At 55.6% G+C, this 22,921-nt stretch overlaps 1 protein-coding gene across 5 annotated transcripts in view; it reads right to left on the bottom strand.

The window, feature by feature from the left end:
- GLI2 (GLI family zinc finger 2) overlaps positions 1 to 22,921 on the bottom strand; it is a 248,215-nt gene that overhangs the window by 36,560 nt on the left and 188,734 nt on the right. For all 5 annotated transcript variants that reach the window (XM_057551563.1, XM_057551566.1, XM_057551564.1 and 2 more), the window contains one exon: positions 2,899 to 3,101. In XM_057551563.1, the coding sequence (XP_057407546.1) occupies positions 2,899 to 3,101 (203 nt within the window). The remainder of the gene's footprint in view (positions 1 to 2,898; positions 3,102 to 22,921) is intronic.

Raw genomic sequence — 22,921 nt, 5'->3', positions numbered from 1 at the left:
GAGGCCGGGAGGATGAACGTCAGAGTATCTTGAGGGGGCCTGGCACTCAGGGGTGTGCTGTTAGCTAAAGAGGGGCTTGGAAACCAAACATACCCCTCGGGGGTCCTGGCTTTTACCAGGTGTGCAAAATTAAGAAAGTGCCAGCTCTCTGAGCTGGCTCAGTTTTCCATCTGTAAAATGGGGGTAATAATACCCACCAGTTAAATTACTATTAAAAATGATAGCATCAGCCAACGCTGTGCTGGGCGTTCCGCTGGGTGGGTAGAGTCACGGGGCTGAGGGGATCACGTCCATTCTCTGGTTTCACTAGCATCACACCGTGAGCTGACTCCCTCAGCAGATGAGGACTCTGGCACTTAAAGAGACAAAGATGCTGCCCAAGGCCACACAGCAGGGAGTTTGAACCCAGAGCCCGGGAACTGGCCTCCCTGCTGTTAGTCTTGGCAGGTGGCAAAGGAGATGCACACACTCTGGGCAGAAGGAAGCAGCCAGTCCATGGAAGCAGTCATCCTCCCCTTCCTCCTCCTCCTCCTCCTCTCCCTCTCCTGCTGTATCCTCTAGGGACAGCCCTAGCCTGTAGCCCCACGGCCTCTGCCTGGCCTGTCTGTGCCTGAAATGCCCTCCCCTTCCCCTTCTTGCTTGTGCCTCTTCCCTGAGCCTTCCTTGAGTGCCCACTGTCCACACACACACACACACACACACACACTCTCACACACAAACACACGAGTCTGCTCTGGCGGACCCTGCCTCTGCTCCTCATCCCTCCTACAGACATCTCTCAGGGCCCTCCCTGACCCAGGCCTTGAGAGGACCGCCCCGCCTCCGCATGTATTAGTTTCCTCGGGCTGCTGTAACAAATCAGTACAGGCTTGCTTGCCGCTAACTGCTGTGAAAACAGATTTTTATTCTCCCTCAGGTCTCGAGGCCAGAAGTCCAAAATCAAGGTGTCAGCAGGGCCACCCACTCCGGAGGCTTTAGGGGAAAACCCGTTTCTTGCCTCTTCCAGCTTCTGGGAGTTGCCAGCTTCCTTGGCTTCTGGCCACATCACTCCCATCTTTGCGTTGTCTTCTTATCTATGTGTCCCTTATAAGGACACTTGTCATTGGATTTAAGGCCCACGTGGATAATCCAGGATGATCTCTTCGACTCAGAATCCCCAACTTAATCACATTGGCAGAGGGCCCTTTTCCACAGGAGGCCACGCTCTCGGGTTCAGGGCTTAGGACGTGGACATATCTTCCTGAGGGCACCATGCCGCCCGCTGCACCACGTGTGAACTTCAAGGCAGGAGCAGCGTCTGGACCCTGGCCTGCACCGCCAGGAGAGGCTGGGGAGCTCCGGTCCACTTCCCAGGAGACACGGGCTCTGTGTGGATGTGTCACACCCTTTGGGGCATCCCGGATTGGTCGCAGCCGCTCGGGGGCCCACGCAGAGTTCAGGGCCAGGAGCAGTGGTGAAGGGCCATTTCCGAATGGCCCTATCCTGGCCGGCCGTCTTATGTCCCACGGCTGCAGCCATTCACCTTGTCTGGTTTCTCTTTGTGACACTGCCCTTTTCTGTCTCAAACGAATTGAACAGGGCTGCCATCTGACTGAGCTGGGCCACTCAGCATCCTCTCAGGAGGGACACAAAGTCACTGGTGGTCACCCCGGAGCCTTGTGGCTGGGGTCCCATTTAGAGGCCATGCGTTGACCTGCCAGAGATGCAGACAGAAACCTGCCCAGCTCTGCCTTCTTTCTGCTCTGGGGGGGTCCCTGAGACACCCCGATACAACACCCACTCTGCTTAACACCAGCTTCTGCAGACTTTGGCATCTTGCAACCAAGTAATTCTTACCTAACAGAGAACCTCCATGAATAAACAGACATCACCATTCTTATTACGTAATTTGCATGCCAAGGCTGTTTATGAATAGTTCTTTTTTTAAATAAATTTATTTATTTATTATTTTTGGCTGCGTTGGGTCTTCGTTGCTGCGTGCAGGCTTTCTCTAGTTGCGGCGAGCGGGGGATACTCTTCGTTGCGGTGCACGGGCTTCTCATTGCGGTGGCTTCTCTTGTTGTGGAGCATGGGCTCTAGGCACGTGGGCTTCAGTAGTTGTGGCTCGCGGGCTCTAGAGCGCAGCCTCAGTAGTTGTGGCACGTGGGCTCAGTAGTTGTCGCTCGTGGGCTCTAGAGCATAGGCTCAGTAGTTGTGGCACGCGGGCTCAGTAGTTGTGGCTTGTGGGCTCTAGAGCGCAGGCTCAGTAGTTGTGGCTTGCAGGCTCTAGAGCACAGGCTCAGTAGTTGTGGCGCATAGGCTTAGTTGCTCCGTGGCTTGTGGGATCTTCCCGAACCAGGGCTCGAACACGTGTCCCCTGCATCAGCGGGCAGATTCTTAACCACTGTGCCACCTGGGAAGTCCTACGAATAGTTCTTTAATGAGTGCAAAAACCAATGCACCCCTGGTTCCCTTGTCTTGGACCCCTCATTTATCAAAAGACCTACTGTTTTTTATTTATTTATTTAAAAATTTTTTTATTTACGGCTGTGTTGGGTCTTCGTTTCTGTGCGAGGGCTTTCTCTAGTTGCAGCAAGCGGAGGCCACTCTTCATTGCGGTGCGTGGGCCTCTCACTATCACGGCCTCTCTTGTTGTGGAGCACAGGCTCCAGACGCGCAGGCTCAGTAGTTGTGGCTCATGGGCCCAGCCGCTCTGCGGCATGTGGGATCTTCCCAGACCAGGGCTCGAACCCGTGTCCCCTGCATTGGCAGGCAGGTTCTCAACCACTGCGCCACCAGGGAAGCCCGAAAGACCTACTGTTGATGGGGGGCAGGGAGGAAGGGCAGCGGCTGAGGATGAACAGCATTAGAGTTCGCACCCCTCCCCCCACCCCGGAGCCCCAGGCCCTCCCTACTCACCGTCCGCAGGGCTGAGGCCCCTGGCCGCAGAGATGGCGGGGTGCGTGGGGCTGCCGTGCACAGCGCAGAGGTACTGCTCCATGTGGGAGCTCACGTACGGGTGTGGGGCGTTGAAGGGGGACTCCCCAGGGCCGGCAGGGTGTGGGGAAAGTCGGATCAATGAGATATCCGAGATGACCGGGCTGCCACTCAGGGCGGGAGGCCTGCAGAGACAAAGGGGAACGTTTTAAGAAGGTGTGGCCCACCCAGGAGGATGCCCAGGGAACCCCGTCAAGCAGCAGAACCAAACGGGCGGCTGCACCTTTATTTATTCACCAACATCCCCTGGTCACCCTCATACAGAGTCTCAAATCTCATACATTAGCCAGTAAACGCAGGTGGAAAGCTCCCGGGGCTGGTGCAGCTGCCCACCCACCCGTCTCATGTTGGTGATGGAATTCTGCACACACAGGTCTGGGTTTGCTGGACCACAAGCTCGGCAGGCCACACACCTGTGCGAGTTGTCACCCCTGCTTCCCCGGTGCCTGCTCAGGGCCGGACGCATTAACAAGTAAGTCTCCGAAATGGATGAATGCCCGCATCCTACCAAATGGTATGAAAAACAGACCGTGAAAATACTAACACCAGGGGGAAGATACAAAGAGCTCATCTTCCTAACAGAACTGAGAAAAAGAGAAATCAGGAGATGCCCTGAAAGATGGAGAATTTGGGGCTTCCGTGGGACAATCCCTGCAGTGAAGCACTCAGCCACGGGACTGGCTGAAAAAGAAAAGATCAGGATTCAAGGAGCGTTTGGGAACGCTGAGACGTCATGAAAATTTTGGAATATCATTCTAGCTTTCCTTACATGGAACTCCTTCTGATGTTCCCAGAGATTCCCTTCTCTGACGCCTACTGACAATCGGGCATGCACTTGGCATGGTCCCCTGGACTGGGGCTGGTGTGGCCGCGGCCCATTTCTATGGTCAGCCCTCCAGGAGGTACCTGCTCAGCTCAACAAAAGGACAGGCCTGCTCCCCGGGGGCCTCCAAGCAGCTGTTAGCACGTAAGCTACAGGGGTATTTTGAGGTCATCTACTCCCAAACTTGCCCATATTAAAGAAAAAATCAGACTGGGGGAAGCTGCTGTGAAAGCACAACTAAGTCACTGGAACCAAATCTACCAAGATTTCATTTTCGATTTTTCAGAAAATAGGGGCCTCTCTGTGACTTGACACAGTGCAAAGAATATGTGTTCAAATCAGACCAACCTGCATTAGAATCTCAGCCACTATGGAGAACAGTATGGAGGTTCCTTAAAAAACTAAAAATAGAGCTACCATATGATCTAGTGATCCCACTCCTGGGCATATATCCAGAGAAAACACTAATTTGAAAAGGTACACGCACCCCAATATTCACAGCAGCACTATTTACAATAGCCAAGACATGGAAACAACCTAAATGTCCACTGACAGATGAATGGATAAAGAAGATGTGGTACATATATACAACGGAATATTGCTCAGTCATAAAAAAGAATGAATTAATTCCATTTGCAGCAACATGAATGGACCTAGAGATTATCACACTAAGTGAAGTAAATCAGACAAAGACAAATACCATATGATGTCACTTATATTTGAAATCTTAAAAAATGATACGAATAAACTTATTTACAAAATAGAAATGGACTCACAGACATAGAAAATAAACTTATGGTTACCAAAGAGGAAAAGTAAGGGGAGGGATAAATTAGGAGTTTGGGATTAACAGATACACTCTACTATACATAAAATAGATAAACAACAAGGACCCCGTGTATAGCACAGGGAACTATACTCAGTATCTTGTAATAACCTATAATGAAAAAGAATCTAAAAAAAAAAAGAATATATATATATATATATATAACTGAGTCACTTTGCTGTACACCTGAAACTGACAGAACACTGTAAATGAACTATATATCAATAAAAATTTAAAAAAAGAACGTTAGCCTTCATCAGCTCAGTTACGTTGACCAAGTAATTTAACCTCACCAAGCCTCAGTTTCCTCATCTGTAAAATGGGGATAACAACAGTGCCCATTTCCTAGGGTTGCCATGAGGATGAAAGTCCCCCAAATGGTGCCTGAGACACAGCCGCCAGTCAATAAGTGAGAGTTGTTATTACAGCATTAGTACCACACTTTGAGGGCAAAATCCAGATGTGTCTGGGAGGCCCTCAAAACCTTGACGTCGGATGTGTGAAAAGGCGCTGTGAGAACCGGTTACTTCAGAGAGGGCATGACTTGTCCATGGGCTGGAGCACACCAGAGCTAATTACTGATTATGTGCAACAGGGCATGAAAACTGTGCTTATGACACAGTGCGAACCAGGACCCAAACAGGTGACATCCAGATGTCTTAACATCTGGGTTACCCAAGCTCCGTGCTCAGAGGCCGTTCTACAGGCCTGGGTGTACGCATTCTGCTACTTTATTTTCCAGCTTTTGCAGATGTAATTGCAAGGGATGTGCAGATCCAACGAACCCGCCGGGGCACTTCCACGCTGTAGTGCTTTCGCCCATGCCAGTCCTTGGCCTACCTGCACCCTATACCTCGTCAGGGCAATTCCTTCTCTTCCCTGCAAGTCTGGGTCAAGGGACCCCAGTGGTCAGTGGTGCTCTCCCTGAAACCCCTTCCCCTGGCATGAGGTTTCTGCTCCCCCCGGGGGTCATGGTTCCCACCTTAGGTGGGCAGGTGTGTTTCCCAGGTAACCAGGGAGCAGGGCGTGCCCCAGGCACCGCTGCATCAAGCATCTGGCAGGCAACTGGCATCCCGCAGGTGTTCAGAGGTATCTTCAGAGCCAGTGATGGTGACACATCTGTGAACCAGGCACTGAGCCTGGCGGAAGGGAGCGCCTGCCATCAGCCACAGCCTCCAGCTACCCTCACTCACAAGCCGCCATTAGAGGCCAGGCCACCTGTGAGGAAACTGCACTGAGTGCCAGGGACCAAAGAGGTGGCTCTGCTTCGGGCCACAGAGGCCATGTGTCCAGGGGAGAAGAGTGAGTGAGTGATGCGTCTCTTGTCCTCAGAGCCTTGGTCCGCCACTGGGCACTCAAGGCAGGGTAGCTTCCAGGGCCCGCAAGATGCTGGCCAGGTTCGAGGGCAGGGCAGCCTGGCGTTACCGAAGCTGGTGGCCCTAAGTGGCCTGGCCAGGCCTCCCTAGCAACAGGTCACCCTGTGGGGTGCCAGGCCCACAGCTAAGGCCCCACAAGACAAGCCAGTGATTACGTGGGGATTTAAAGGAACACATGGAGGGTACATGGTGGCCCTGGTCTGTCCAAGGTGACTCCCATCCCACCGGCCAAACAGGAGGCTGGAGGGGGTCTTGTTGTGGCAACGTGCACCCCGCTGTGGGGCTGCCTGGCGGGGCCGGAATCAGTGCAGCCTCAGCAGCTGGGCCCGGAGGTGGCAGGTGGGGGCCGAGTCCCCACGCTGAGGAGCTGGGACTTCTGTCTCTACACCTCTGCTACCATCCTTTGGAGGAGAGTGACCTCTGTTACCCCCTTCCCATCACATTATTCTCCAAGGAAACGGGGAGGAGCGCGAGGTTCTTCCAGGCCACGCCCCTCCCCACAGGGATGCTGACTTCAGAACGCGGCCCGTGATGACGGCCAGCCTGACGGCCGCCGGGAGGAGACGTGAAAACTCTGGCACCAACAACGCACCTCACCCACGAGGGTTCTGGGTCCAGAGACGGAGGTCACCCCCCAAGCCGTGTGGCCGGAGACGCAGGCCGGGATTCAACCCAAGCTGCCTCACTGCCGGGACGGTGCCGCCCTCAGCCCAGGCTCTCCCTGCCCCAACAGGGAACAGCATCGAGGCCTCCTCGTCCCCTTGGTGTGACACAGCAGGAAGCTCGGAGAGGCCACTGCCTGCCCCTAAGCAGATTCGACAGGGGATGGCCGTGAGGTGGGTTAGGTAACAACAGAGCTGATGAAAGGGTGCACAGAACAGCCCCTGCCCTTCCGGTGCCAGGCCTGGGAGTGGAGTCTGGGCCAGCAGAGCCTCCCAGGGGGGGCAGAAGTAAAGGTGAGTCCTGGCAACGCAGAGCAGAACTGGGTTCTGGAGGCTGTCCAGGGGGACCCAGGTCGGGGTCCGGAAGCAGTGGGACAGGGGCAACCCTGGTCCTTCCCACTTAGCTGGGTGGCCGCGGCCAGGATGCTGCTCCGCTCTGGTGCCTCACCAGGTGGTAGGCAAAGACCAGCGCTGGGCACGTGGTAGGGGTTCACAAGCACTAAGCCCCTCCCCTTCCCTTTTCAGCAACAAGCCAACTCGGGGTGCGGAGTGTCTGCCGACCTGGGCCTGCGGGACCCAAGACAACAGACCCATTAACAACACAGCTACAGACGACTGTTGAGACACCTCCTCTGGGAAGCCTCCTTAGACGTCCCCTCTGCACGGCACCGCTCAGCTGTGCCCTGACCTGGCATTTCCTTAAGACTGGGTGCCAGCTGCCACGGGGTCACATGCATGTATTTCGTTTACTAATCTAAATTTAAAAATCCACAAAGTAGGCACCTTATGCCCATTTTACAGATGAGAACACTCTCAGAAAGGCTAGGTCCCTTGCCCAAGGTCACTCAGAGAGCAAGTATCGGAACCACAACCAATCCAGGCGGGTCTGGACCCGAGCCTGTGCCTGGGCCCGTCCCCCGGCAGAGACGCGGGTGCTCTTGATGACCGCGATGTTTTGTGAGCGAGCGGGGCTCTGGCGGGTGCAGGATCAGGGAGGTGGCGGCGGCACCAGGGAAGAAAAGAACTCACTCCCCCCATCCCCCACCCCGCTCCAGCTCCCTGACTATCTTCACCCCCACTCCCATCCCATCGCCACGCACAATCGAGTCAGCTTTCAGGAGGGAGATGGAGCCTCTCCCTCACACTGTGTTGTGAATGACTGATAGGCTCCAGGGTCACGAATGTTCCAGGAGACTGTCGTTTTAACAGACCGAACAAAGCCGAAGGAATGAATCTCAAATGGCAGAATTCGAAGCATTAGGAATGCATTTGAGGGACCAGGGGCCTTCCCAGCAGCCCTGAAATCACACCAACACAGCCACCCTTCAAGGCTGGTCCTGCAGGGACCAGAGCTGCTCTTTCTTGGACGCTTGCCCCATCCCGCCTGACAGACAGTCCCCACACAGGCGGTGCTGCCAGTGCTGGGGAACCAAGAACAGTGCCGTCGGACCTACCAGGCAAGGCAGATGCCGTGAAATCGGAGCCGCTGCCTCAGGCCACCCCTCAGCCACAGCCTCCCTTTCTTCTTCCATTTCCACGCTGTGGGCCGCGGGATCCCGACCCTGGTCTTAGCCGTGGCCCATCCAGGCCTTGAATTCTGGCAACTGGGCAGAGACTCAAGGAAGGGACCTTGAGGATGGGAGGAGGGACCAGATGTGTGAGCTCATTTTAAAAGATAGTCACATTCTCCCGGGCTGTAGGCACACATGTGTGCACACTCACACGCTTGCAGCCCTCAGTCAACCGGACCGGCAAACTCAGCCTTTCTGCAGGCTGCTCGGCTTGGACACTACCTTTATGCATTGCCTTCTACCCTTCGGTCCAGCTCTGAGCTCATCTGAGCCTGATTCTATCAACTGTTTCTTCCCATATTTGTTAATCTTCCCAAGAAAATTGCCCCAAGCCCTTGCTCTGTACCCAGCCACCTGAAGGGAGCTCAGAGCCCAAGTGGAAGAGGCACAAACACAAATCAGTTTAAAGATTCCAGCAGAGAAACAAATTCCCTAACTCTGCCTGAAGGTTCCTCAGAGGAGGTGACCTTGAGCTGGGTTCTGAGGGACGAATAGGAGTTCATAAGCACATTGCAAATAAAGGAAGCAGCAAGTGCAGAGAAAGGCTAGAACATAAAAACATGTGTGTGAACGTTGTATCTTGGGAGGAGCGGCAGAGCCCACAGAGAGCTTTGGGCCGGATCTGTGTCGGACCCACTTCCCTTCTTCTGCTGTGGGTGGGCGCCATGTAGCCTGTGCCCTGACGATCAGACATTCCATATCCCCGGGCACCATCAGAGATGGGCATGTGCCCCAGACAGCCCCTTCGGCTGAAATCTTTGGGAAAGAAGTATGCTCTGCCCACAGAGGTTGCTGTGTGGGTGGAGCCGCTGGGGGCCCTGAAGGGAGAGGCCAGGAACAGAGATGATACACAAACATCAGAGCTGAGCGCCGTGGAACCAGTTTCTTGAATTGAGCCCCTGGAGAGGGATCTGGCTTTGCCAGAAGCTGGTACCCTCGGCCTTTTCAGTTCTCTGAGCCAATGCATTTGTTTGTTTGTTTCAACCAGTTTCAGCTGACTTTTTCTGTCTTAGGCAACTGCCAGGGCCTGTCAAGGCGAGCCTTGACTAATCAGCCTCCCCCTGCCCGGAGTGATCCAGGGGCCCGGCTTCCTGCAAGGCAGACCCGAGCCGTAGTTCCTCGGGCCTGTGCACCCTCTGGCCTGCAGGCATCCTGCCCATAGCTGCTGGGCGGCACGGTCAGCTGTGCTGGCCCTTCCGTTTGTGTGTGTGTGTGTGTGTGTGTGTGTGTGTGTGTGTGCGTGCGCACACACACACGCGTGCACGTGAGTGTGTGTGTGTGTGTGTGTCCTCCTCCCTGGAGGCAAGCCCAGCAGAGGGCCTCTCCTTAGCAGGCTCTTTCCTGTTTCCCTCCCTCCCTCTTGGCAGGGCCCTGCCGACCCCGACCCCGCCCCCGCCCCCGGACAAGATTTCAGGGCCAGGCCACCAGCTGGGCGAAGAAAGGAGGAAAAGGGACCCAGCAAGCGCAGACCGAGCCGGCCGGTTGCCGTTCCGGCCTAAGTGGGCGCTGCCAGGGGTGCTGTTCCTGAGCATGTAGTCAGCATTCACTGGGCGCCAGTGGCGTGCAGCACGTCCAGCAACCCCGCAAGGCAGGTCGCGCCCCCGCTGCAGAGAGGAGGAAACCGAGCTCGGGGCAGTGAGGAGCCTTGCCCGAGGCTGCAGAGCTGTGCGGGCCCGAGCGCCTTTCTGGCTCTGGGAAGGCAGACTCAGCCCGCAGACGTCCCCAAGAGAGTACGCACGGACAGGCAAGCTCCCGCCACAGCTGTTTCTGCCCCGACAAGCCCAGCCTGGTGTCCCTCTGCAGACACGGCCTCAGCTGGACCCTGGGGGCAGGGGCGCAGACGGAGGGGAGCTGCTCACACAGGCGGGCAGAGCCTGGACTCTGGGTGTGAATTACAGCTCTGTCACTCCTTGTGGACCTCGGTGGTGCTATCCGACCCCTGGCTGGCAGGATGGGGCGGCTGGGAGAGTGAAAGGGCTCAGTGTGGAAAGTGCGCGCTGCGTTCCTGGGCGCCTAGTAGGTGCTCGGCCTGTGCCCACCGTCTCTTTTCTTAGATTTAACAGATGAGCGAATGGAAGGAAGTCAGCGGGTGGTGGAGTGGCCCCAGCCCGCGTCCCCCAGCATCCAGCCCCAGGCCCCTTCCCGTGTGCTGGCACAAAAGTTTTGCAGGCAGATGAAAGGGCAGGCCAGGCCGCTGGGAACCCTGCATGTCCGTGTGTATCTCAGCCTGAGCTGGCTGGGCCTGAGCGAGCATGCCTAGACCCTTGAGGACGGGCGCCATCCCTGGGCGCTGGCCCCATGGGGTGCGTTCCTAGAGGGAGTTGGCTTCCGCCAGGCTGGGGGGGGCTGGGGGGCAGAGTGAGCCTTCGCTGATGAGAGGGGTGGGGGGGCGTCTGACCCCCGGCACAACCTGAGCCAAGGCGCGAGGGCAGGAACCAACGTGCTCCTTAATTCAGGGAGAGGAGGGGGCAGAAGTGCAGGGATTGGCGCCCCTGGACCCCACCCACTGTGCCTGTTTGGAGAGGATGGAGAACAATGTGGAGCTGAGGGTGCTGACTCACCCAGACTCAGCACGAGCTGTCAGGGCAGGATCTCCCACGCGGGGTCGGCGGCTGGGAGGAAGCACCTTGGCCACCCAGAGGCGCCCCTTCTGGCGGGTTTGTTCAAAGACCTTTTCCTGTGCGGGGCAGTAGGGCCAGAACAGGCAGGACTAAGCCCTTCACGTCCCATTTCACAGACAGCACGACAGACACCCACAGCGACAGTTGGCACAGGCACGGCGAGGTCGGTGGGAGCAGCAGGGCCAGAACACAGACCCAGGTGCTGGGCATCACCCTCTGCTCACCTGGCCTAGGGCCCTTCGCCGAGGACGCAAAAGGAGAGGTCTGGTCGCTTGGGGCCAGGAGCCCACAGATCTCACCTCCGGCCTGCTTCTCGGGGTGACCCACGGCCCTCGTGGCAGCAGGAGGCCGCACGCCTGCGAGGTCCAGCACCCGTGCCCCCCCATCCTGCGTGCCCCTCACGGCCCCCTCTCTGGTCCTGCGCCCTGCCTCACTCACCCCTTACAGCGCTGGCCCTGGACGCCTCCTCCTCCACTCCACCCCTCCTCCTCCTCTCCATCCCTACCCTGCCCCGGATACGGAGGGCGGCTCCTTCCCTGGACCTTGAGCACGTCGTCTTGGCTGGTCATATGGCGATGAGCTCACGTGGGGTCTGTCTCCCCTCTGGACAGCCAGCCCCAGGCGCAGGCTGTAACTGTGGGGCGGAGGCTGGAGGGATGAGGCCACAAGCCAAGGAGTGCCAGGCGCCCCCAGAGGGTGGAAGAGGCCAGGAAGCGACTCTCCCCCAGAGCCCGCTTTGGGAGCACAGCCTTGCTGACATCTTGATTTCGATCCAGTGATACTAAGTTTGGACTCTGATCTCCAGAACCGTGAGAGAATAAATTTCTGTTGTTTTAAGCCATGGAGTTTGCGGTAACTTGTTAGGAGCTAGGAACGTGTGTCATGCCTATTGTGCTGGGGTGGAGGAGGCCTTTGGGACGCAGCAGGAACTGCTGTCATTACTGTCACATTTCTTCCGAGAAGGTCAGGTCTATAGGGAGCAGGGCCGGCGTGTTATTTCCTGGAGTAGCCCTGCACCCCCGAGTGGGTGCTCCATCAGTGGCCAGTGGGCAAGGAAGCGGGAGGAGCTCCCCTCCAGGCTGGGAGGGCACCTGAGCACTAGGTCCCATCCCCCGCGTCACAGGGCACCGTCACAGGGCACTGGAGCGTGCCTTCCCGCCAGCCGCCCAGATTACACGGTCACCAGCTTCCCTTAGCTTAGCTGAGCGCGCCCTGCACACACCCCGACACACCCACCCTGCCCACCCTGGGGACCGCGTGCTTGCACGCACCGGTCCTGCCTTTGGGCTGAGGTGTACCACCCACCAGGATCCCAGGGCCGTGGGCGGGGTCGGCGGGCTCAGCGTGGGGAGGCCAGGACCCTCTGCTATTGCCAAGCTGCTCAGGGCCAAGCATGCACTTTCTCAGACGCACCGGGCAGGTGGCCTCGGGCCCACTGATGTACCAGAAAGCAAATGAATTCCGCAAAGCTGGCCTTGCTGCTCTTCCCCAGACTGGGGCTCCTTAGCACCCGGAGGCAGGGGGGGCACGTGTCTGCTCTCACAGGTGCCTTTGCACGGCAAGGCCGCTGCCCTTGGCCTACGAACAGATAGAAACAGAGCTCCATGGCGCCCGACTGGGTGGAGTTCAATCTCCTCTCCAAGGCTTTTAAAAAAAAATAAATTTATTTATTTATTTCTGGCTGCGTTGGGTCTTTGTTGCTGCACGCAGGCTTTCTCTAGTTGTGGAGAGCGGGGGCTACTCTTCGTTGCGGTGCGCGGGCTTCTCATGGCAGTGGCTTCTCTTGTGGAGCACGGGCTCTAGGCACGTGGGATTCAATAGCTGTGGCACGCTGGCTCAGTAGTTGTGGCTCGCGGGCTCTAGACCACAGGCTCAATAGTTGTGGCACACGGGCTTAGTTGCTCTGCAGCATGTGGGATCTTCCCGGACCAGGGCTCGAACCCGTGTCCCCTGCATTGGCAGGCGGATTCCTAACTACTGCACCACCAGGGAAGTCCCCTCTTCAAGGCTTTTGTTTGTTGGCTTTGTTGTTCCTTGCTTGTCTCCTTTTTTTTTTGTATATGAAACTGTACCTTGGCAAGGTTGCTTACCACCTTTTTCATACATTAATTTCAAAAGTTCCAAAAATCAAGTCCTTTTCAAAATATACTAAGGGGGGTTGCAACTGTAAAGAGAGGTGCAGTGAATTCTCTTGGAAATCACTGGAGAATTGCCTCTCCCCAAATCAGAGACCAACCTGCACACTCTGGTGCACCTGGGCTGCACCTGTCCACGTGGGGAGGCTCTGAAAACCAGCAAGAAGGACACCTGTAAACAGGAGCTGGACCAAAGCAGCCGGCCACTCACTGACTTTGTTCCTGTGGTCACGCATCATCCCCTCTGCCAGCCTCAGAGTATGGGCCCCTGACGATGCTGGGCGGGGAGCTGGAGGTCGGAGGAAGACTCGGCCAGGACCCTGCCCCCAGGAAGTGGGGCAGGTGGCTGCCCGCCTGACTGACACGTGCTGAACCAGGGGCGTCTGGTCAACCCTGACATTCCCCTGCCTCGAACCCCCCTCCCATGCACACATCTCAGCAAAGGGCATGAGTGCCCATGAGGCTGTGGTGATGACAAGCTGCTGGGAAAAAGACACCCCTGCAAAATCACAAACGCTGGACTGTGTACAAGAGCCAAGACATGGAAGCAACCTAAATGTCCATTGACGGATGAATGGATAAAGAAGATGTGTCACATATATACAATGGAATATTACTCAGCCATAAAAAAGAATGAAATAAGGCCAATTGCAGCAACATGACGGACCTAGAAATGATCATACTAAGTGAAGTAAGTCAGACAGGGAAAGACAAATACCATATGATTTTGCTTATATGTGGAATCTAAAAAAATGATACAAATGAACTTACCTACAAAACAGAAACAGACTCATAGACATAGAAAACAAATTTATGGTTACCAAAGGACAAAGGTGGGGGTGGGGGATAAATTAGGAATTCGGGATTAACAGATACACACTAATATACATAAAACAGATAAACAACAAGGTCCTACCGCATACACAGGGAACTATATTCAATATCTTGTAATAACCTATAATGGAAAATAATCTGAAAAAGACATATATGTAACCGAATCACTTTGCTGTACACATGAAACTAACACAATATTGTAAATCAACTATACTTCAATAAAACAAAATCACCATGCTGGGACCTCTGGGATCAGGGAGGGAGCGTGGACACTGACTGCAGCCTACAAACAGTATACAGGTGCTGGAGCAGAAAGAGGGGTGGGAAGGAAAGGATTCACTCACTCTGCTGGGGCAATCTGAGAAGGCTTCCCGCAGGAGGTGGCATCTGAGCTGGGCCTCGACTCTCACAGGGGAATGGAAAGGAGGCAGTGAGTGGTGCAGGCTTGGTGTTTCGAGACAGGAGAATAGCTGAAAAAAGGGCGGGTCAAATCGGGGAATAGGTAGCAGAGTCCTAGGGCTGAAGGTCAGACCAGACAGCTGGGTGGGGGGAGAACATGTGGGGAAAACCATGAAGCAAATGTTGGTAACCTGAGCCGGGTTTTAACAGGCACTTCCCGTCACCCAGACACTTCATCATGGGAGCAAAGAGACTGGGCACAGATTGGGAGAGGATATTTGCACCAGAGATAACCAACCACAAAATGAGTAGCCTTAATATATAAAAAGCTTAGTCAAATCAATAGGAAAAAGACAACTCCATAGAAAAATGGGCAAAATAGCTGAACAGGCATTTCACGAGCAGGAAACATTATTGGCCAAGAAACATATGAAAGAATGTAGTCAGCATCATTAGTGATATAGGAAATAAAAAAATTGAATCACAGGAGATGTCATTTAAGCAAAAATTAAAATGTGGATGACATCACCCTGATAACAAGGATGCGGAGCACGCTGAGCCCTCAAACACTGCTGGTGGGAGTGGCTCAGCAAAAAGTCTGGCAACATCGAGGAGGGTTAAAACGTGACTACACCATGACTCAGCAATTTCGTTCTCAAACACACATTTATTCTAAGGAATGGGTGGTACGTGAGGCCTGGAGGATGGTGCTAGAGCTTTCACTGCAACGATGTTCAAAATAGCAAAAGCACAGACGCATCCCAGGTGCCTGTCAGTCCAGACTGCTTCAGAGCAGTGAGAATTAACGAATTAAGAGCCCTACGCACCAATGGGATGACTCCCTGGAACATTCCATGACTCGTGAAAACCAGGTTCCCCAAGAATCCATCTGCAATGATTCTATTTATATAGAATAGAATTGCTCTATTTATATAAAGCACACAGAGCAAACCCAAACAATGTACTATTACAAGAGTCAGACATCAGGTACAACTGTTACAGACGCAGGGGGTGATAACGCCAAGTCCCAGAGGGTGGTGGAGGGGGAGCCCCGGGGCAGGACCCTGGAGGGCCACACGGGGCCTCAAAGGTGCTGGCACAGCCCCCGTTCTAGGGCAGAGCAGGGGACAATGGTCATTAATACTCTTTACATTGTAACCATGCTTTTACTATCCTTTTGTACTTCTTCAGTGTAATAAGATCAGATTTTTAAAAAGGATGGCTGGGTAGAAGCTGGCCTCTGGTTAGAAGCCGGCCGATCGGACGGGGGTTCTGGGGTGGGGAGTGGAGAGACCGCAGGGCTGTTGTGGAGAACCTGTGTGGGCTGCTAGAAGGGTTTGAGGGTCCAGTGATTGTCTCCGGGGTCACCCAGTGGGCTCATCTTGGCCGCTCCATCTCTCTGCTGCCAGGTTCCCTCCCAGCCAGCCCCAGAGCATAACTCTAACCCTAACCCTGCTCTGCGACCGACACACATCTGTATACATATGCAATCCTTCCGACCCTCCGCTCACCCCGTTCCCATCCCAGACATGCACGTTCCGCCAGACCTAGCTGAGCGCCAGCTCTCAGCTGTCACTCCCCGAGCAGGGCAGACCCATAATAAAGAAATCACTGTGTTCAGCTGATGAAGAGCAGATTTCTTACTAAGTAAACACTGATGTTTTGGTAGGGAAATTAGGTTATAAAATTGCACCTACAAAGGAGGCCATACAGATGGACTTGGTTAAGCTCTAGCCACACAGGCAACGGGGGTTAATTCAGTCACCCACCCTTTATCACACTTTCTTCTCCTCGGAGCACAAGGTTGGGAAGGTGATCAGTTCTTTCAAACATACAAACCCAAAAAGCAGAAGAAACACGAGTAAGTTATCAAGGACACTTTTCTCCTAGCAAAGTGGTGACTTGTGCAGAGCTGGGGGGGGGGGGGAGGGGGAGGTGCTGGGCTTCATCCCCCCCGTCTGGGGAGCCGGGCGATTAGCCATCCCCCGCCCAGGTACCTGAGGTGTGAGTTAGCCTCCGGGTATGTGGGTCCTGCCTCTGTAAGAGGAGCCACCCTTGGCTGAGCACAGCTGAGCAGAATCTTCCAGAAAGTCACGGCTTTATGGGGACGGTTCCGTCACAGGGCAAATGCAGGGGGCTGGAGGGGGGGCCACAGACGGGAGTGAGACACTTGGTCTTGGGGTTGGGGGAGGGGCTTCGTTAGGCTTCCCTAGGGGTCTGGGCTTAAGCAAGGAGAACAGGCCTGGGCAGAGGGTGGGCTACACGCAGGGAAACTCCTCCACGGTGAGAATTCTTCCACTCTGGCCTGGCCAGCCAACGGGGTGTGTGGAATTTCCTCTCCTGGATGCCTGTCAAATCGAGATGGATAATCCCGAATAGTTTAGATAAGACATCTCGTCTTCTTAGAGGTGGGTGGGCTGTCAATTTCTACCCAGCTTTGGAGTCCATTAGTGTGTGCTTTGAAAAGGGCCCGGGAGTCGAGGCCCCTCACTGGAACAAGGGCAACTCTGGGGCTAGCAGTGGGACGGGCAGAGGCAGGCCTCCGTGCCTTCCTGCTGACAAATGCTTTCCGCTCCTGGTTTCCTGGTGCTCTGGGTTCGCCCGACCCCTCCTCTCCCACCTGCACACCACTCTGTAACTGCTCGATTTCCCCCCTCCCCCTCCCAGGCCATGAGATGGCTGTGAGTACCCAGACTGCACCTCCTTGGGCCGTATCCCCGGTGCAAGGCTGGTACACCACAGGCACTGGGTGAGTGTCATGAAACGAACAAGTGCTAAGAACTTCCCCCTGAGTGAAGCAACAAGTGAACGCTACTTTGCTTATGTGGGACAGGTCAAGTTCACATTTCAGAAATACAGCTCCTGGAAGAGGAAGATGAAGGAAGGGACTCACATGGTGCTGGACATATTTCTTCCCCGTGGGCCCCAGGGCACATAATTGGTACAGCGATGCTGGCTGCAGTGATGGAGGCTTGGAGAATGGCTGCAACAGGACTCAGGGGCAGAGCACTGCTCACGAATTCTCTCAACCAGTGTGGACCAAGGCTGGCAGGAGTGACCCCGAGTGATAGCACTTGGGACACAGATAAATCCAGCAAGAATGAATTAGGCTCAGTAAACGGATGCATTCTGGGCACCAGCAGCAGCTTCCACCCGGAGTGAACGACACGGACGCGGACAGTGGGAAAAGACCCCCCCCCTCCACCCTCAAAGGCCAATCTGTCCACCAACACCTGAAATTTTACTGTTAGTGATTAATTCCTTTGGATTGATTACAGCAAAGATAACAGCAAAGATAACCGTAGCCTAAGACCTACAATGAAATGCCTCTTCCTCTCCGAGGATAATCACAGCATAGAGAAGAGCTCAGGCTTGAGGGTCAGATCTCACTTTCTGGCTGAGTGATCTTGGCAAGCCCTTAAATTCCGGAAACCTCCAATTTTCTGCTCTATGAATGGGGGAGAATATCACCCACATTACGGGGCACTGAGAGGACTGGATATAATATCATCTGCCCAGCACCCAGCAGAGTGCCTGGAATGAAATGTGGGTTTCCTTCTGGTGTCAACAGGAGAGTGGAAAGAGCAAGCCATTGTCCAGCAACCACTGGGCACCAGGACCTGTCCTCTGTGCTTTATACTCACTCACTCACCTAATTCTCACAAGCGCCCCACGTGGCCTACTGTTTTGTCTCCATTTTAGAGACGGGGAAACGGAGGCTCTGGAGGTTAACAGCCCGCCCAAGGATGTCAAGGGTATATAGATGGCATAGGACTTGAACGCTGGCCCCACCCTGTTCTCCTACATCCTGGGGGTGTGGGATGGGAACTGCCCAAGATGACGGGGGCCCAGCGGGTCCGGAGGGGATCCAGAAAGATCACCTCTCAACCCTGCAGGACCTTTCCACCGGGCAGTGCCTCCCCACGCCTGCTCTGTGCACCCTCCCCTGCTGTAGGCCCGCCTCATTTCTGCACATCAAGATTTGCTTCACTCCCGCAGCCCCTCCTGCCCTCGGCTGACCACACTTTGCTCTCTGCAAAGCCCAGAGTCAAGCAGCAACCCTTCTGCGAGGGCCGGCATCCAGCAAAGATCAAAGAGCGGGCCGCCTTATCAGACACGCTCCTCGTTAAACTTTTACGGGCGGATTCCATTATAAATGAGCTGTCCGACCCACGCCGCTGAGCACGATCCTGGAGCTGGGGATCTGAAGCTCTCAGAGGAGAGAGGCTTCTGCAGAGGGGTCAGGGCGGAGAAGAGCCCTCTAGGGTCAAGCTGCCCGGGTTCAAGTCCCCGCTGTGCTACTTACTAGCAGAATGTCCCTGGAGACAGCGGTCACCCTCGCCACACCTCAGCTTCCCCACATATCCAGCGGGAGTGACATGCTGCCTTTCTATGTGGTGCTGATGAGGGTCGGGTGACATAAGCCAGAGGGCTGGACACAGGCTGCTGTGGCTGTGTCTCAGTTATCCTGAGCCCAGCATCCTGCCACCCAGAGACAGGAAGGGACCTGCCTGGAGGTCTCTCTGAGGGCCACGCCCATCACCGGGAGCCAAGGCTCCACGTCTGTCTGTCACTCGGCCCTCAGACAGCCGAGGGAGGAGGGCGAGCTGCCCTACAGCTGCGTAGTCCTGGGCTTTTCTGGGCTCCGTGTCCACCTGCCAGGCAGTTCCTCTGAAGATGCGGTCAGCCACGTGCCTTTTAAGGAGCGCTCCCTGGAGACGGAGGGGCAGTGTGGGCCGAGGGGGAGGAGGACAAGGCCCCTGGTGAGCGATCGGGAGCCCGCCCAGCATCTTGGCCCGGGATCCAGGCGGACATGCCCTTTGGACGTTTCCTCCTTTCTTCCATCTGTCGCTTGGCAAAAAGCACGCACATTTGCAGAGGGCAGAGAACGGTCTTCTCGAAACACAAACAAAGCCGGTCCTCTCTGAACCGTGAACCTGGCATGCTGGGCCAAGAATCAAGAAGAAAATCTTCACGTATCTTTCTGCCCCCCTCGGTGGCTGGCTGAGGACAGAGCTGTCAGGGGCCCAGGGCAACGCAGGTGAGTCGCAAGCCGAGCTGACTGAGTGTTTATTACTCTCACAACGAGCCGGTGCCGTCCTGATGGAACACTGACCTTGGCAAAAGCCATCTTCAAATCCCCCCAGATCTGACCGTTCGTGAGCTCAGCCAGCAACAGCCAAGAAACTACCTTCTTGAGGGAAGCGGGGAGGACCATCCCCACTGATACGCAGTCGCCAGGACGAGGCAGGGTCCGGCTGTCCGGCACAGCTCTGGTGGGGGTGGGGGTGGGCAGTGTACACGCGTGACGGAGTGGCCAGAAGATGGTGGGAAGCAGAGGCCTTCACACCCACCGGCTGGCACTCCTTAAAGTACCCAGGACTTTATTATTTTTTTAAATTTTATTTATATTTATTTATTTATTTATTTATTTATTTATTTATTTTACTTACTTACTTATTTATTTACTTATTTATTTATGGCTGTGTTGGGTCTTCGTTTCTGTGCGAGGGCTTTCTCCAGTTGCGGCAAGCGGGGGCCACTCTTCATCACGGTGCGCGGGCCTCTCACCATCGCGGCCTCTCGTTGCGGAGCACAGGCTCCAGACGTGCAGGCTCAGTAGTTGTGGCTCACGGGCCCAGTTTCTCCGCGGCATGTGGGATCTTCCCAGACCAGGGCTCGAACCCATGTCCCCTGCACTGGCAGGCAGATTCTCAACCACTGCGCCACCAGGGATGCCCCCGGGACTTTAAAGTACGTGTGGACTTTGCAAGAACTGATGGCTAAGTCCCGGAGCCATCTGTCCCTAGCAAGAGCCCTGCCCCCTTCCTTCTCCGTGCAGGGTGGCCTTGGCTGCGACGGCTGGAGCACTGTTCACCAATTACAGCTCAGGATCGGGTGATCTTCAGGTCCAGAATCCAGGCAGGTGCTGGGGGTCGTGGATGTCAGAGGTCAGGTATGGAGACCGGCAAGTGGAGAGCAGTGGGGGACTGTCCTCCCTATGGTTGAGATGCTGTGTCCGTCCCCTTCTCCCCCACCCCCCTCCAGCATGCGCACCTCCTTCCGCAGACTGGGAATATGAAGAGATTTAGGTCAACTCGTGGGTATCTGTGAGTGGGTGATGAGGAGGAACCAGGGGATGTTTAACACCCATACTGTAGAGTGGTTATCATGGAGAGAAAAGGCCTAAAGGCCTGCTAGCTCTGACTCTGGACAACCAAAACACAGCTCTGGGCCCGCTTTCTTGGGTATAAAGTTAGCAGGGTGGCCCCTAACTCTGGCCTGTGGGTGTCTATAAACAAGCGTATTCCAAGGCCTCACCTTAGCCTGAAAGAGCCAGAACTTCTGGGGTCGGGGCCTAGGAGTGTGCATCTTTCAGACACATCCTAGTTCAGACTTTCAGCCAGGTTTGAGAACTGCTCCACGAGCTGGTGTCTCTAACCCTTCTGGGCTGCGAGCAGTTGGAACTGGTCCTCTCTGAAGCCCCAGGGCAGGGCTCGGATGGGAAGGACCTCACAAGCAGGGTGAGGAGTTGAGGACCTACCCAGTCTCCTGCACCAGGAACACAAGCTTCTACCCTCCCTGCAAACACGTGAGTTGGTCCCGGCCCAAGGCAGCCCTGACTCCCGCACACACCGAGGAGGTAGGGGGGCTCCAGCTGAGGGCCCTGCCGTGCCCCGCCTCAGCCTTGGTCCCCACGTTCCCTGCTGAGCCTGCTTCCAAGGGGCAGGGGCAGGAGGGGATCCAAAGAGCTGTTCCCTGCTAGCGGTTACCAGGTGATGGAGAGACTGCGGGACTCTCCCCTGCCCTTGAGATCGGACTCTCGGAGACTCAGGAGCATGTCCCCACGGGGGGGCAGGGTCACGGGAAAACCACATCTGACCAGCAAGATCATCCCCCAACCATCTGTCTCCCCACCACCTGTGATTTATGCAGGTGGCAGGTGCCGCTCCACGAGTCCAGTGTCATTTACCCTTCTGGAACCATCTGAGCATTAGTAAGCCATGCAAGGCCGGTGGTGGGTTTGCACCTCCAGGAAGGTAGCTCTGGAGAGGGCTGGGGGGCAGGTGTCTAATAGGGAGCCGTCCAGATGGGCGGCACGGGGTGGGTTTCCACACCCTGGACCCACCGCCTGCTCCTCCCACGTGTAGCTGCCTGTTTGGGCCGGTGTGCGGGCAGCCCTGGCCCGGCTCCTCCTCTGTCCCAACCACAGTGACAGCTGTAGCCGGTGTCCTTCCCATGCCCCCCACTTCTCCAACAGCTCCTATGGTTACCCTGAAAATGAACCGGTCCACTCCCCCTGCTCCTGGCTGCCAAAAGGGTAAAGTCCAAATGCCTCAACTGGGGGGAAAAAGGACCCCTCCTCCCGCCATCCCCATTCTCCACCTTCCCACGGCACGGCCCCCAGACCGCATCCTCTTCCAAGGTCACGCCATGGCCTGCTTCTGCCACAATGAACCTCCATCTCTAATAACGACAGTAATCACAATCCTCCTTAACATCTACTGCATGTTTCCAAACTGTTCTAAATGCGCTCTTCGTATTACCCCATTTAATTTTCCAAATAACTCAGTAGATGGGGTAGGTACTATTATCACGCGCTTTTACAGATGAGAAAACAGGTTCATTCGTTCAGGCTGGTCAGGTAGTCACATCCCAAGGCTGGTGCGTCCAGCGCTGGGGTTCAAGCCCAGGTGGCCTGGCAGGGCCGGGGGCGGAGCGCTCCGCCCGGAGCCACGCCCACCGCGGCCAGGCGAGCCAATGGGCAGTGGTCCCGGGCGCCGAGCAGCCGCAGAGGCTCTGGCGACAGGACGGGAGACGACACCGCACGTCATTTGCTTCGCAACGTCTGCGTGATTAGACGCGCTTTGGCGCCGGCGAGGAGGAGCGGCTACAGCAAGGGCTTGAGGGATCGGGCGCTGCGCCAGGCTCCGACCACACTGATCACCGAAGCCACAGCCAGGGGGCCCGTTTTCCTCCCAGGCTTTATCCTGTTTCCCACCCGGGGCACCCACCTGGGGGGATGAAGGGGTGGGCTTTCCAGGGCCCGAGGTTAGCCCTGAACACGTGCTGTGTGCCCCCTGTGGCCTGGGCAGGAGCCAACGGCCTCCAGGATAACGTAGAGTTGCTGGGAGCGCACCCCAGCCAGAGGTGGGCTTTGGGGGGTGGGGGACTGGGGTGCTGGGCCCCTCAACCCTGGAGCGGAAGCAAGCAGGCCCACCGTGCAAGGGTGACCTGGGAGAGTCGGTGCACCCCTCTGAGCCTCAGCCTCTGCATCAGTGAGATGCATACTACAGCCCCATTTCACGGGGCCGTCAGGAGGGTCACCTAATAGCGCACAACCAGGCTGCAGTGCAGAGCCTGGCCCCTGCACAGATGATTGACACCTTTTATTGTCTTCTGTGGGTGATGCCAGACTTAGCACTGGGGCTTGGCGATCACAAATGAGCCGAATAATGACACGCAGAGATGTCCGTGTTCTAATCCAGGAACCCCTGAATGCCACCTTCTATGGGAAAAGGGACTTTGTAGATGGAATTGAGTTAATGATTGTGAGACAAGAAGGGGGTCCTGGATTTCAGGGCCCTAAAAGCAATCACTGCCATCCTTATAAGAGAGGCAGAGGGAGAAAACTCCTGCAGATGAGGAAGAAGGTGATGTGAGAAAGAAGCGGGAGGCAAAAAGGCGGTGTGGTGAG

Source organism: Balaenoptera acutorostrata, chromosome 8 (assembly GCF_949987535.1).
Source record: "Balaenoptera acutorostrata chromosome 8, mBalAcu1.1, whole genome shotgun sequence".
Lineage (NCBI taxonomy): Eukaryota > Metazoa > Chordata > Mammalia > Artiodactyla > Balaenopteridae > Balaenoptera > Balaenoptera acutorostrata.
This window is presented reverse-complemented; position numbering and strand designations above follow the sequence as displayed.